The sequence below is a fragment of the Oxyura jamaicensis genome, chromosome 5 (genome assembly GCF_011077185.1).
Source record: "Oxyura jamaicensis isolate SHBP4307 breed ruddy duck chromosome 5, BPBGC_Ojam_1.0, whole genome shotgun sequence".
NCBI lineage: Eukaryota > Metazoa > Chordata > Aves > Anseriformes > Anatidae > Oxyura > Oxyura jamaicensis.
In genome coordinates, this window is record NC_048897.1 from 19,964,141 (window position 1) to 19,978,829 (window position 14,689).

At 46.5% G+C, this 14,689-nt stretch overlaps 1 protein-coding gene across 5 annotated transcripts in view; it reads left to right on the forward strand.

Moving 5' to 3' along the window:
• Positions 1–14,689, forward strand: part of RGS6 (regulator of G protein signaling 6) — a 270,640-nt gene that overhangs the window by 243,871 nt on the left and 12,080 nt on the right. For 4 of the 5 annotated variants that reach the window (XM_035329204.1, XM_035329203.1, XM_035329207.1 and 1 more), the window contains one exon: positions 1,966–2,019. The exons of the other annotated variant lie outside the window; for it this stretch is intronic. In XM_035329204.1, the coding sequence (XP_035185095.1) occupies positions 1,966–2,019 (54 nt within the window). The remainder of the gene's footprint in view (positions 1–1,965; positions 2,020–14,689) is intronic. 5 annotated transcript variants of the gene reach the window in all.

Below are 14,689 nucleotides of genomic sequence, written 5' to 3' on the forward strand. Positions count from 1 at the left end.
CTGCAGGGGGCTCTTCCCAGGGGACCTCACCGGCCTCTTCTTCTGTCGTGTGGTCAAGTTTTAATGGCTGCTGGCGGTGCACATTAGCCAACAGGACGGCACACCCCATGCCTGTGGTAGGGGGCCAGGCAGCATTTCCCATTCCTCCTTTCTCACCCATCTCTATCTGCTTTGGTAGTCAAAGGCTAGGTGCAAGGAGCTGCCCCTCTCCTTTGGACCTACAGCCGCCATTTTAATGCCATCTGTTATAAAGCCCTCACCTGACGAGTTTTAAATAGGTTTCTGGAAGTGGTGCTACAAGCCACATGTGTGAACTTTGGTCTCAAGTAAGCTCAGGTTACTTCTGTCCCTACAGAAACGTCCTAACTGTTAAACGTTTCAGTATGCTTTAAAGCAGTCTAATCAAGTCACTCAGCAGCTCTAAAAATCTGTCCTTGTAGCACCTCTAGCCTTCACTTTCAGTAACACTGCTGGGACACCAGAGCTGAAGTTGTGGCTTTCTCAAATGGTTCTAAGTAGGGAGACTGCTTGACTGTTTCTTCTGGTCTTGAAATGGCCTTCTGTTCTGGTCTTGTCTCTGGTGACCCGCCAGGCAGAATCAGGCCCACTTCTGCCTGGGCCTTCAGACCCATCTTGTGGACACCAAAGAGGTGCTGTTAATAGCAGCTGTAACGAAGAAAAATCAAAAGGCTTTGCCTAGACTCACCACCACAAGTTTTCATCCAATTTATCTGATAGATTATTGGCTTCCTTACATCTTCTCTACCTGTTTGTGCTCGAGTGCTTTCTCATGGGGGTTGTTGCTGAACATCTGAAGGCAGATGTTGTTGCTGAACGTCTGAGGCAGATGTGGTGGGTGGGCTCCCCTGAGGAGGAGCTCAAGTGCAACACTTATTTCTAGTGCAGTGTCATGCACCATCAGTACTGTGGCTTTCCTTTAAAAGTAGTTCCTGATCCCCTTCACTGCAGTTTTACGTCCATCTTATCATCTCCGTTTCACTGACTCACCATATTCAAATAATTTTCTCTCTTGGAAATTGCCAATGCTCACAGTTTTCTGACTGCGATGAGCTTTTCTTCATGTTATTGAGTTTCTTCTCTTCTCCATAACATTTTTTTCTATTAGATATGCCAACAAACATGCCAATAAATTATTTAGTTCTTCCTTATTAGTGACAATTAGATCTCCCTTGTGCCAAATGAATGAAGCGCAGCAGTGAGCAACCTTCTCAGGGATACGTTAATAAAGCCGTGATACATACGCTTGTCTTCGCACAGTGAAGTTGAATATCTTCTTGCATATCAATAGTCCTGTTCTCTAGATACAAAAATAGCAGTGCCCCAAATCTCTGTGTATCTTTCCATGGCCTTGCACAGGCATACATATGCTGCCTTATGTTTTGAAGTAGCCAAATGTATTGGAAATCTGCTTCTATCCTCTGGATTAAAAGAGGAATGTATAGGTTCTCTGGCAATGAGTTCAGCAGGATTTTCCTTCCAGCACTGTATTCACTCACACATTGCTTTTTAATGTTGTAAAAGTGACTGTGTGTTTTTTCATCTCTCTAAACAAGTAGATGGGAGCCTCCAATCAGCTGTTTGGCAGATGTTAACCAGAATCAGAGGTCCCAGCTCAAACAGCTACAGAAGGAAAATTCAATGAACAAGAAATCAATACCAATAGCTGTGAGACATGGCAACGCACAGACGCTGTTTGAAGCGTTCAAAAAACTCACAGGAGAAAAGGTGACATTCTCCAAGAGTAGAAGTAGTGATGTCTCATTCTGTAAGGGGTTTTGGTTTCTTATGTTTGCTGCTGCAAACATTGATTACTTTTTTTTACATTTTTTACAACTTTTTCCCCATGCTGCTTCCTCATATATTGCTGCTGTTCTGAAAAACTGCATTTAAGCTGAAGGGTTTCTTTTCTGTATTTTTTTTCTCCCCACTTTTTTCCCCATTAAGCCAGAGAATGACCAAGGTCGTAGAACTTCTCTAGAAAAGTTCACTCGCAGTGTGGTAAGTTCCTTTTCTTTTCCCTCCTCTCTTTCCTCAGAACTTCATTTTTCACTGGGGGGAATGCGGACGCTTAACTTACTTCATCTTTTATTTTTGCAGATAGCATCTTTGCAGCTTCTCTTTTAGTACTGTAGCTCATCTAAATAGCAGCTCTGAAAAGCGGGGGTGGGAGCAGAATTCCATCATGACGCTCATTCTAGCTAATCATCATTGCAAAAGCAAACTGATTTTTGTCCTGAGTTAAATGGAAGGATGTCTTTTTGCTGCGTTCCCACTACAGTATTTGTCGTGGCTTTTCCTTGCACGGTGAAGTAGAAGAGCATGGTTCTAGTAGTGCCATTGCAAAAGATCCATATAGACTTCCGTGCATGGTTCATGCTCCCTGTGTATATACACGTACATAGCCACCCATAGCACTGCAGATGCTCCCTCCACTGCCCACACTGTCATTGCTCGCATAAATAGTGATGGGCGATACCCTTTGACTACCGTGGTAGTGACACCCAAAAAGGAGTGCAGTGACAGTAAGAAATGCAATGCTATTAAACATCTTAAATAAGGGGATAGTGGGACCTCAGAAACAGCAGACAGGTGTCCTCCTCTCGTCCTTCACCAGAATCGAACTTCCAGCCACTTGGGCAGTGAGGTAGCTGGTCCTGTTCTAGAAGGGTGCTACAGCATGGGGAATGTTGGGCACCACCCGGCTCTGTGTTAGCCCCCAGAGCAGGACCCCAGGGATGGGCAAGATGCAGTCCTCCCGCTTGCTTGCAGGAATTCGTCTCAGGGAACGGATGAAAAACGGGACAATGCTTGGTGCCTACTTCTGGTCCCAGCATGGTGTGTATATTCTGGGGTGTGTCTGTCCTCCCTGGGGTGTCCAGCTGTGCAGCAGTGCTGCTGGCTTGTTGGGAAGGGAGGACGGAGGCAGGGGAAGGGTGCAGGATGCAACAAGCTATGTGCATGGAGTGGCAGAGAGCTAGCACTGAAGATACAGCAACCGGGTCAGTGGGAAGTCACTCTAGCGTTGCTCAGTATCAATGCATTTTGGCTTGATACAGCACACGGTTTAGGCATACTGCTTTGATGTTTGTGTATCGCCCATCATTAGTTGTAAGGTGGTACCACGACAGCAGAGTCATCATAGGGTTGATTCCTGTATTTGCAACTGTACAGAACAATATTTTGTAGAAAGTTCATAAACCTTGTCATGGCATTATAACAACTTTATAATGAAGGTATTGCACTATGTGTATATACAGTACATAAGCTCGCATTTGTGTGTATTTATGTATGTTTATATATATATACACTATACATGCACAGACAGTGTATAAATATAAAACATTTGTACATCCAGGTAGAAAAGGGGAAACTGCACAGGTAAGTGTGAGCTATCATATAGCAGATAAGCCTGGAGGGGTTCTTTCTGATGCGGCCGTGCTAACTGCAGAAGCAAAACAAATGCAGAGCTTTGTAGTATATCCACTGGCAGGCTTCCTGAGAAATGTATTTATATAGCTAATGCATATGCACACATTTAAAATATGTTGATACAAAATATATCACTATGCCCATCTGCATATTTACTACTTTTTCTAAGAGTTTGCCAGGAGAGGAGCAGACAAGATTTTTTTTTCTAAACAAACTATGCAGAAATATTTACACTGAGTGGTAAATTCTGCTCCCAGATTCACCAAATAGAAGAGTAACTCTCAGTTTACTAGGCTGGCTGAGTTTATAGCAACACTGCCAAGACCAGATTTTTCCCTTAAATTTGATTTGAAGGGCAACATGAAAGCCACAGTTTGGGAGGGTAGAATTATAACGTAAGTACCTGTAAAGGTAATTGTTGCAGATTCGTCTGCCCTTTAGCTAATTTTTGTCGTATTGGCTAGCATACTGTAAACGTTTTTTTTTCACTTTTCTTAATACTGATATAAAATATCATCCTGTGATGACACAGTAGCCACAAGAGCTAGGAATGAACTGGAATTTTTATACTTTGCATAATGGCGGTTTGTCACTACCATTAGATGAGAAAAAAGTTGCCCTGTTGGCATGTCATGATCTCCTCAGAGGCCACCATTACCAAAGCAGTAACTTTATCGCCTACTCAGGAGACCCAAATTAAGACAAAGTTAATTCTACATGCTCTAGTTCTCCGAAATGCACTGCAGTCCCTGGCTGCGCAGGAGTGAAGCAATTCGGTTCACATCAGGCAGGCTGAAGTTAAGCATGTGCTTGAGGCTGGGCTGGGAGCCCTAAGCCTGTTTCACAAATATAATAGGTCGTATTTGCTCTGGTGGCTGTCAGCAGAACACCCAAAACAGCTAGGGCTTGAATTTGTTTGTCTTAAGAAGCCATCGGTGGGATGTGGTGGCTGCCAGGTTGTTTGCACTGTTAACTGCCCGTGCAACCGGGCTGCCTCCAGGCTGTGCGCAGTTTGGCACGGGGAGACCGTAGTAGGCCCCTGAGAAATTTCCAGATTTTTCTGTGGTGTGTGACCCAGCATTTGGGGAAATGACTGAGCTGGGGTCACCAAAGGCCTGGTCCTGCATGAGAGGTGCTGCACCTGGCGATGCTCGGTGCCTCCTGGGGCAGCTGCCGGCTGCCAGGCCCAGGCCTGAGGGGCTGCGCAGGATTTGGCACTGGCAGTCAAAATGTAACACAAAGTTTGGGGTGGGATTTCAGGGCTCCAGGATTTTGGTTCTGGATAAAAATGTACACTTTCAGGTAGATTGAATTTGAACGTCAGGATTTAAATGTGGATTTTGAGAATAAAATTTGAAAACAAATGCCATTTAGGAAAAGCATCAGGAGATGATTAGTTGAGGAATAGCTCCCAGACACAGTGGAAAGTAAAGTGGCCATGCTGCGTTTGTTCTTTCTGCACCACCGTGACAATGAGTAAGATTATAACAATATTCAAAATAGGTTTTAAAATATACAGCAAATTCTCTTCCATCATCAATAAGTTGTTGTTTCCTGTAGCACTCTGGCACCTCAGGCCTATTGAAATCTCCCCCAAATAATCTTTACCTCATTGTTCCTTCAAATAAAGCAGTTACTATTTTTTTTCAACCTGCTATAACTTTTTACCTGTGACAAGCAACACAGGGAAAACAAATCTTATGATCCTGCAGTTTCCTTTTGCATCATTTTACTCAAATTTGGGGAACCCAGTGACACAAACCGTGGAGGTGGAGTAGGACCAGAGCAGCCTTGTGAAGGTGAGGTTGGATTGCTTTGTGCCCCTTGTTGATGATGCTGTGTGTGTGGGGGGGGGCTTTCTGTACCAGCTGAGGCCTGTTTATAGGCAGAACATGCCAGGGTCCTTAGAAAGTCAATCTTCTCTTCTGAAGTGAAAAAAAAATCAGACCTTGGTTTGCCTGCTTCTGGTTGCTTGAATCTCAGCATCTCTTATGTGATAAACACTGAAAGAAATTGCAACACTTCAGGAAAAAGAAAAGCTGTAAAGTTTTGTGGTCAAACTGCAAACAATGTTGCAGAGGTTTTGTCTCTTTATTTTGGTAAAACCCATCCCCAGAAAAACCTTTCAGTGCTTCCAGATTGCCCTCCTGCACTGGGTGGAAGCCCTTACAGCTTGGCTTTGAGCACGCAGACTTGGTGCAAATGGAAGTCATCTTGTCCACAGGGCTCCTGCTCATCTCAGTCAAAACCCAGGAAACAGAGATTAACCCCAGACCATTTGACATCCTTTAGAAAGATACAGCAGAGTCCTGCTAGCCAGCCAGAGGCTTGACACCTTCAGGGAGTGGGGAATAAGACAGAACAGCTATTTTTCATGCCAGTTCTCAATTCCTAGCAGACTCGCTGTCTCATTTTCCTTGGCATTGCACTCTGACCAGGAGAAGCCAGCTCACAACTGATGAACACAACAAGTTTTTGCACCGAATCTTTCTGGATGCCAGATGTTATCTGGTTTGCATTGAGCAGGACAGACAGCAAGATTTTGCCAGGGAGGCCCAGGGTGGCAGCTGTGCAGCCTCAGGACCAAATGCCACAGGCGCCTGTTGAGCACTGAAGGGCTGCTTCCAATGGAGCACAGCCCTGCGTGCCTACAGGGCACGCGTTCCTCAGCTCTGCAGGAGCGGAGGGGTGGCAAATACCTTCTCTCCCCTGTTCAGGCTTTGAGGAGTCCTCAAAAATATGTGGGCAGTGCAGTGGTAGGGTAGATATAGCAGTTCCTAACCCCTTCAGGCCTGTGCCTGGCTCCTGTGTGTGAAGTCTCAGGTGCAGAGCTGGATCGGCTCTTCTGTGTGCTCTGGGAGAGACAGGGCAGGGTTGATCTCAGGCAGCTCTGCTCGCTCTGGGCGGCACGTTTGAGATCTGACGGTCTGTTGCACCAGAGCACTTACTAATCCACCTCATTTAAAAAATGATGGCACTGCACATGGTGGCAGGTTTATCTTATTACAATTTTCCTTTTGAATATAGCAAGGATTGACATTATGAAAGCAGAGTTAGTCTGTCTTCTCTTCCAAGTGAAGATAAATGGCATCATAAAAATCAGACATCATGTATCATATATGTTATAAATAATACCTGGTATTGAGGTAATAACTTAATTTTAAAGACACATATACACACAAATCCATATATCTACATCTCCCTCTTCTTTCATATTTGATCATCTTACTAATTAAAAGGAGCCTGCTACCCTATTTTTAGCCCTGCAGTCTCAGCCTAGCTGTTTAAACCACTGTAGTTTCCCATCTGCTTTAGAAATGATTTAATAATCAGATAGACAGAAGCTTAGTTCTCATAAGCTGAGATGATCCTTCAGGGCCAAGAGTAGAAGGAAAATATATTTTAATGAGTACATTTAGGGAAACCACTGGTGTTCTTGTCTTGCAAAAGAAGCCACCAAGTCTCTGCCTAACTTGTGCTGGTGGTCATATACATTTAACGAGTGGCAAAGCAGGAGGGTTTATTATAATTTTCCTTTGTTGCACCTTGCAGCACCTTGAGTTTTCACTCTAAAGCAGCAGTAGTTACTCCAGCAATAAAAAGGATTAAACCAATTGATACCAGCCTCAGCAGGTGTCTTCGAAAGATAAACCTGGGCCGTGGTATTCAGACTTGATTTCAATCTTTCCTAAAACTGCAATATTGCAAGGAAGGAGTTTCCTCCCAAGTAAACCGGTGTTTAAGTTTCCAACGCCATGTCAAAGCACTGACCCAGTACTGAACAGCTTTCTGCATTTTATTCCCATCTCACGTTTGTTTATGAACAAAAGGCACCCACACAGCTTTTGAGAGCACCAGAGTTCTCAGTCTGCATGCTTTAATGGACAAGAGAGTTAACAGATCAGGCATACAGTGTTTATTTGGAATTTTTATAACGTCTGATATAAAAGCTCCTGTGTGTCTCTTCCACTGATGGAATATGAAAGAAGAGTGGTTCAGCCTGGCAGAGGGGAGGTGTCTGCTGGCAGAGCCCCGTGAACCTTAGCCCGAGCATTAGCAGGAGCTGGCAGCTCCCAGGAGAAACCAGCAGCTGCCATGGGGCACCAAAAAGGCAAATGGCAGACTTCTGGCTACAGAATGGGGTCTGTAGGACACCCTTACCTGTTTTCTTTGTGCTGCCTCCTTCCACAAGCAATAGTAGGCCAATGCAGAGTATGCTGCGGTGTGATTTGTAGAGGTGTGTCATAGCTGCTTGCAGCCGATGCTTGCATAGCTGCCTGCATTTTATCTTTCGTTGTTACAGTTCATAAGTGCAATAGTTAATAGGAAAAGGAGCCCTCCTGGTACATCCTAGAGGAAATGTGTGTATGTAGTGAGACTAAGAGAGTCGGGAGATTTATTTTAAAGTCAGCACAATAGAAGACACCAGATAGAGAAAAGTGATGTGCTGTGAAATGTACCAAGGAATCAGGTATGAAGAAGCAGGGAGCTTTTCCAGATGGTAAATTCAGCTTTCTGCAGAAAGAGAATAAGGTGAAGGAAGAGGTGGTCTGTGTTTGGGCTGTGTGGGGAGTAGACGATAGGTTAAGAATACAAGAATAGAAGTTCTTTAATGAGCTTTCATTTAAAGAATCTTGGACATTATGGATGGAGCATTTTGTGCAGGACAGCAAGTCAATGAAGACCGAAGATTGTCTCTGTTCCCAGGCAGAGGTGAATAACTGAATCGACAGAGAGGCTCAGCTTCATTAACCATATGAGACAGAACTGCAGTTGGCAGCAGGCAGCGGCTGGTCAGCAGGAGCTGCTGTAAGTCCTTGTGCCTGCAGCAGCTGGGCAGTTTTTATATTCTCCTCCAGCAGGCTTGTGGGCAGAGTCCCACATGTACATCCCTGGTGACTGTGAAGCCAGTATCCCACCATGGTTTCTCATGCAGGGAGGAGTTTTCCAGGTACAAGAATATGACTGGAGATTCCTGTATTTGATCTATGTTTGGTATATTTGATATTTCTGCCTGGTGTCTGAAGTGCCCTCCTCTTAGCAGTGATGCAGACTGGCATTTTCACAGTAGCAATTCCTCTGCGTTAGTTTTCTGGTATCTTCTGGCTATTTCATGCTGAACTATCCTTGGCTCAGGCCTGTAAGTGCATCGTGATTAAGCGTAGTGAACCCACAGTACTCTGCAAACCTGAAGTCCCGTGCTTGCTTTCAGGTCCATGTTTACCTGTGCCCCTGTGTTACACATCTATGATAGCCTTAATGTCTATCCTGCCTGCATGGCTGTCCTTTCCTAGATGCTCTCAGCAGTATTTTCCAGCTCCGTCTTGTTACCTTTGTTTCTCCCTGATGCCAGTTTCCCACATTCCCAACTTTTGTCTTCATCCCTTGGCTACTGCTACTGCCTTCTGCTGTCCTGGTTTTTATGTGCTCTCATGTTGTCTGCTGTTGGCTCAGAGTCCAAGTCACGCTCTGGCTGTCCCGGTCCCTATTCTTAATTCATGAGCATGGTGTCATACATGTAAAATATCTTGATAGGATCTTACCTTTCTCAGGTGAACTGTGTGATATTTTACACAGCTGTATGTCACTGTGATGTATTACAAAAACTAACCATGAACATAGTGGAGAAGGCATAAGGCTGGAGGAGGAGCTGCTGCCTGGTATCATCAGGACTCTCTTTTTAACTGGGTCCTCGATAATCTCATAGAACTGTGACATACTTACCAGCTTTTCCACTTTTTCACTTCTGCAGCTCTACCTAATTGCATAAATAGATAACAGCATTTGAAGGCACGGAACGTATTTATGACCTGCAATGTAATAAAGCCAAAAGGTTAAGTAGAGAATAAAGTCAGATAAACTGTGGATAGTAGAAGAAGGTGATACCCTGAGATGCTGATGAAATGGGTGTCAGGAACAGACAGCTAGAAGGGAAGGATGTAGGAATGGATGCCAAAGTTTCTTAGATTTGGCACCAAGAAAAGCCATCTGGAAAACAGTTATTTTTATCTTTGGATGATACTTTGCTCTAAAAGAAACTTTGCTTGCCCCAGTACTCCAGTCATTAACTAATACTGGCTTTTACTGGGAAAAGGTAGTTGTGTTACACAGGGGTGGAAAGCACCAGCATGTACCTGAGGCACGAGGGGATCCAGTCTGCATTCACAACCTGCTGTCTGTTGTGTGCAGCTACTAGCCCGTACCCGAGCCTGCAGAGGGCCATGGGCGTGGGTGTACAGAGCACGCAAGGACTCGTCGCTGCATGCCGGAATGCATCACGGCTCTTCCCGGTGTCAGCACAGCGCCCTGCCTGCACGATGCATGTGCTGTACGGGGTTATCCTGCACGCTCTTGGACCGGGAAACGGTGGGTTGCATGTACTGCATGCGTGTTGCGCGTCTGTTCTGTGTGCGGGTCTCCTTGAAAAGATAAGTGTTCGCCATTTCCCATGGATAAGTTACTCCTCACTTCCCATTCTTAAAACGCTGCTGTGCGGTGCTGCTGGCGCAGAACGGCAGCTGCATTAGCCCCAAAGGTCACTGCGCTCCTGTCGTGGGTGAGTGATCCCTGTGTGTGCGGTCTTTGGGATCCTTCTGCACAAAAGGCACTACATGGAGTTCAGGATATACTTACTATGCATTTACTGCCTTTTATTCCGGCCGCACACGAATTCTAAAGGATAAAACTGTACCTTCCCATGCCAGACAGTTCTAGCTGCAGATACTGAATCACAGCCTTAGCAAGGGTTCTGGGGGGAGAAAGGGCTTAGACCCCACTGTGATTTCAGCCAAGCTCGTCCTGATATCCCAGAAGGGTTTGGTACTTCAGCGATATTCTTATTTTCCTCTGACCATGCATGTTATGTAGGCATCTGGTTCCCAGTCCGACTGAAGGTTGAGTTACACAAACCGAGTCCATTGCACACGAGGAGAAAAACAGAATCGCACCCTGCCCGAGAGCTGGACCAGCAACATGCAGGGAGGGCATTTTTTGAGGTGGCTTGAAAAAAACACCCTACTACACCCCTGTATCCCAGCTGCGGTGATTTAGCAGCTGAATACTAGGAACAGGTAAAAGGAATTTCTGCTTGGTAGAAAATTTTACCGTTTTGCAGGGTATTTTTGAAGAACAGACATTCAAAAAGAATTTGGAAACACCAACACGTGGTGTGTGAGACCAAGCGTGCTGCTGGGGCTTGGTGACTGTGGGGTGGAAGGGCTGTAATGCAGCCAGCTCCACAGCCGCCCGTTACTGCGCAACAGTGGGGAGTTTGCCCCAGCAAAGCCTGGGCAGATGACCCCGAAGTCTGGGTACTCAGATGTCCCCAGCACGGGGTCTGTTCTGGGCTGGTAACAGGGAAAGGAGGAGGCCACAGAAGGGAAGGGCTGACATCTAGAAGGGCCCTGCAAGATAACTACAGATGGTGCACGTTGCAGGGCTGCTTCTCAAGCACCACCAAGCTGCTTCTCTCCGCTGAGACACGGTCTTGGCTATCTGCCCGATGCAGCACTGTGGTGAAGACTCAGCCCTTGTGGTCTCTTAGGGCCATCCCACCACGAGATAAGTTGAAGCAGTCCAAAGGCTGCTTGAACTAATGCCAAAATGGGCTCTAACAGTCTCAGACACAAAGGGGCCCAAAGTGCCCCTCAGCAGAAGAGGATCTGCCTCCCGGTGCTGTGGGAAGGTGGAGGAGCACTCCAGCACGCATGAAGCTGCTCTAGGAGGGGTGAGTACTGGGCTCGCTTTGTTCCCTGTGCAGTGGTGCCCCAGTGTTTCTGCAAGCAAAGTGCGGCCTTGCACAGGAAGCATGGGAAATTCCCAGTAAAACGGGCATGGATAATACCAGTTTTAATCAGACTAAAAAAGCACTGATCCGCTCCCATCGTGACATCAGGTGAAAAAGTAAAAAAGGGGTATCAGACGTAGAAACCTAACCCGTGGTCGTTCAGCAGCAGCGGAGGGCAGCTCAGGCACCTTGCTAGCCAAGCCTCACGAGAGCAGCGGGGCTCACGCTGCAGCATTTTGGGGGTAACTGGTGAGAGTGTGCTGGTGGGAACGGGGCAGCATCCTGCATGCAGGGAGCAGCTGCTGTTGTGCTTGCCCTCCACAGCCACTTTGTGGCTCTTTGTTCTCGGTTTGTGTCGGCATGGCATTGGTGATGGTGTGCACCATGGTTTTTGTGTGCTAATTTACGTGATATGTGTTCATAGCTTGTGTGTCTGTGTTTATTTTGTGTTGAACTAAGTTATTTTCCCTTATTATGATTTAACTCTCATAATTAACTTTGTTAATTTATGTTACTTATTTTATGTTTGCCATGTATCTTTTAATGAAAAAAATGTTTTGTTTTGTTTTTTTAATGACACAAAAATAAAATTTCCTCAGGATCTGCAGTGTACTCTAACATTGAAAAAACAAAAAGTGCTGGCAGGGCTAGGACCCTGGAAATCTATTTCTTCAGGAGAGAAGTTTGGTGGCAAGACATTGCCTGCCCACTACTACAGTTCTTGCAGTACATTAGCTAAAAGGTACAATATCTGAGCACTCTGTCCCTGTGCGAAGAAAACAAACAAAAACAAACCAAAAAAATGAAGCTGATGGAAGTAAGATTTGCTCACCTCCAGTGGAGACACAGACCAGCCCCTGGTCTGTGAGTCCTTTGCTGGGCTGTTACAGATGGATGCGGATAGAGCAGATGCTTCTGGCTGGGCAACGGGCTGGGAAAGGGACAGCAGCGAGGGCAAAAGTGGGTGGCAAGCAAGCAGTGGAGTCCTAGCAAACCCTAAGTCGGTGGGTGGAGAGCATGGAGGGGAACAGCACGACAGCACTTTTGTCTGTGTTGATGTGGCCAAGATGGGAGCCTGTGCTGGAGCACCAGAAGCGTCCCACGTGCTTCCTCTCCCCGCGGCTGCAGCCACAGCTCCCTGCCAACAAGCACTGCTGGGGCTCAGGTAAGTGCGTGGTGTGCATGCAAGTGCCAACCACTGCATGCTGCTGGTGGTGAGTGGCTGCATGTTGGACACGTGAGCTGCATTCTGGGCCCTTGTGTGAAACCACAGGTACGGGACAAAACTAAACTTTCTATTTAAAATTATTTAAAAAAAAAAAAAAAAAAAAAAAAAGCCAGATGGAAACTGGTGGCTCATACAGGAGGTTTGAAAGGAGTACTGCCTCCTTTTGACACTTCTTGTGTCAAATCCCAGACTTTCATTTCCTTGTATTTGGCTTCTTGCTTATATGAAATTGCTGAATTCTATTTCATTCAAATAATTGTTAATTGCATTTTACATTTTAGTTTAGTAGCTGCTCATCAAAGGCTCAGCCATCGAAGGCGCTGTGCACAACCTGCAACCCGCAGGTTACCCTTCACAACCCCTCAGGTCCCCGGGTGCATGGACCTGGTCCCCTGCCTGACACGTAGCTGAGCAGCAGGATGGGCTACGTAACTTAGAGGCCACATTCTAGTGGGAATTTTCAGGTTTATTAAAAATTCCTTGACATTTTCCTTAGGCTACTCCAAATTCAGGTTTTACACTGCCTCTAAAACTGAGGCTTCTGTGCTTCCGGTGGTCAGGGGTGAAAAATTCACTGAGCTGCATAGAGAGAACCAAAGGTTCTCCAAGATGTGGTGAACCTGTGTGTGACCCCTGCCAGAAAGCTGTGTGACAGTGGAAAAGATGAGAAAAGAAAGCGTTCCTGAATCCAACAGGACACACAGCATATGCCCTACAACGTATGCCCTTCTGCATGTGCTATGCTGTTTGAGTGACAACAGCCTGGATTTTTAATTGTTGTAACCCTAATTACTAGTGACAAGTATTTTGCAACTGGAGGACTGGGGATTTCCTCATAAGCTGAGACCCTCTGTAAAAAGTTTTCTCTTTACATCCACTCTCATTTTGCCTTAGGTTACTCAGTGTATGCTTATGACGGAGTACAACAAGTGCTGTAGTGTGCCGAGCTTCAAATCCTGTGCTTTCCAAATCCCCTGCCAGCACAGCTTATACACAATTTCTCCTGGAAATAAGGCAGGAGTTGTTGACATTTTCATTCAGTGGGGAAAGGAGAGGTAGAAATGTGGGGGCGGCAGCTGGCTTCCTGCTAAACAAAGACATGTGGAAGGAAAAAATCATTTATCTTGGTCAAACCTTTTTAAAGAAAAGGTGAAGTCTTTGTGCCAAATTTTCACATCATAATAATTTGAAGCTTCCTCTCTCTGTCAATGACCTCACCAAAGGAATCCCGACCGAATGTCGGATCAGACCCAAAATGACTTCTGATTTTTTTTTGGCACATACTGCACCCAGCTATGAACTGATGTGACCGCATCCAGCTTCCCGGAGCAGCCTTCTGCCTGCCCAATGTGGGCATTTGAGCTGCACAAGCTTCGGGCAGGACCACCATGGGTGGCCAAGCTGCAGGTATACCCCCCGGCCACAAAATCCAGGCGTGTGTCTCACTGTTGTCGTCCAAGGGGACACAGGCCAGCCTCACCTCTCACCTGGCCACCTCTGGTGCAGGTGCACTTCTCTCCAGACATGCAAAAGCTTGCCACGTGAGAGGGGTTTGTTTTTACATCGGTAATATTGTGGGCCAGCCCCTCAGCTGGTGTACATCAGCAGCAGTTCTGCTCACAACCGTGCCTGTGAATGTGCCTGTGGCTGGGGGCCTCTGTGGTACCAAACCTGAACCTCACAGTTACTTATACCCCTCATATACTTATGGCTCCTACTCATAGCCATAAATTTCACATCAACCCACACATGCTGGGTCCTCTCTCCACCTGTCCTAATGGGGAGGTGGTGCTGCGCTGAGCGGGGCTCACCCTGCAGGACGTGCTGCAGAGCTGGGCCTTGGATCCCAAGGGTGGCTGCAGGTGGAGCCCGTGGAGGGAAACATTTGCCACAGAAAGCCCGTGAGCAGGAGCTGGCGTGTCCCCAGGCCACCTGCCTCAGGGAAGGTAACAGGAGAAACCTGCCTGCCATTATCTGCAGCCCTGGCCGCAGCTCCCAAGCCCCACAGAAGACACTTGGCCACCTCCTGGGGTTGCACCAGGCTGCAGGGGCACATTCAAAAATAAGAATAACCAGGAATTTGATTTATAGTGAAGGAAAGCAGGCTGCCTTTAATGGCAGCGGTGCTGTGTGGGCAGCTGGGCCCAGGAGGGAGCCGGCCCTCGGCCTAGCAGCGCTAGCAGGGCAGTGGCACTCCTGTCCCGGGCGGGATGGCCGTGTGACAG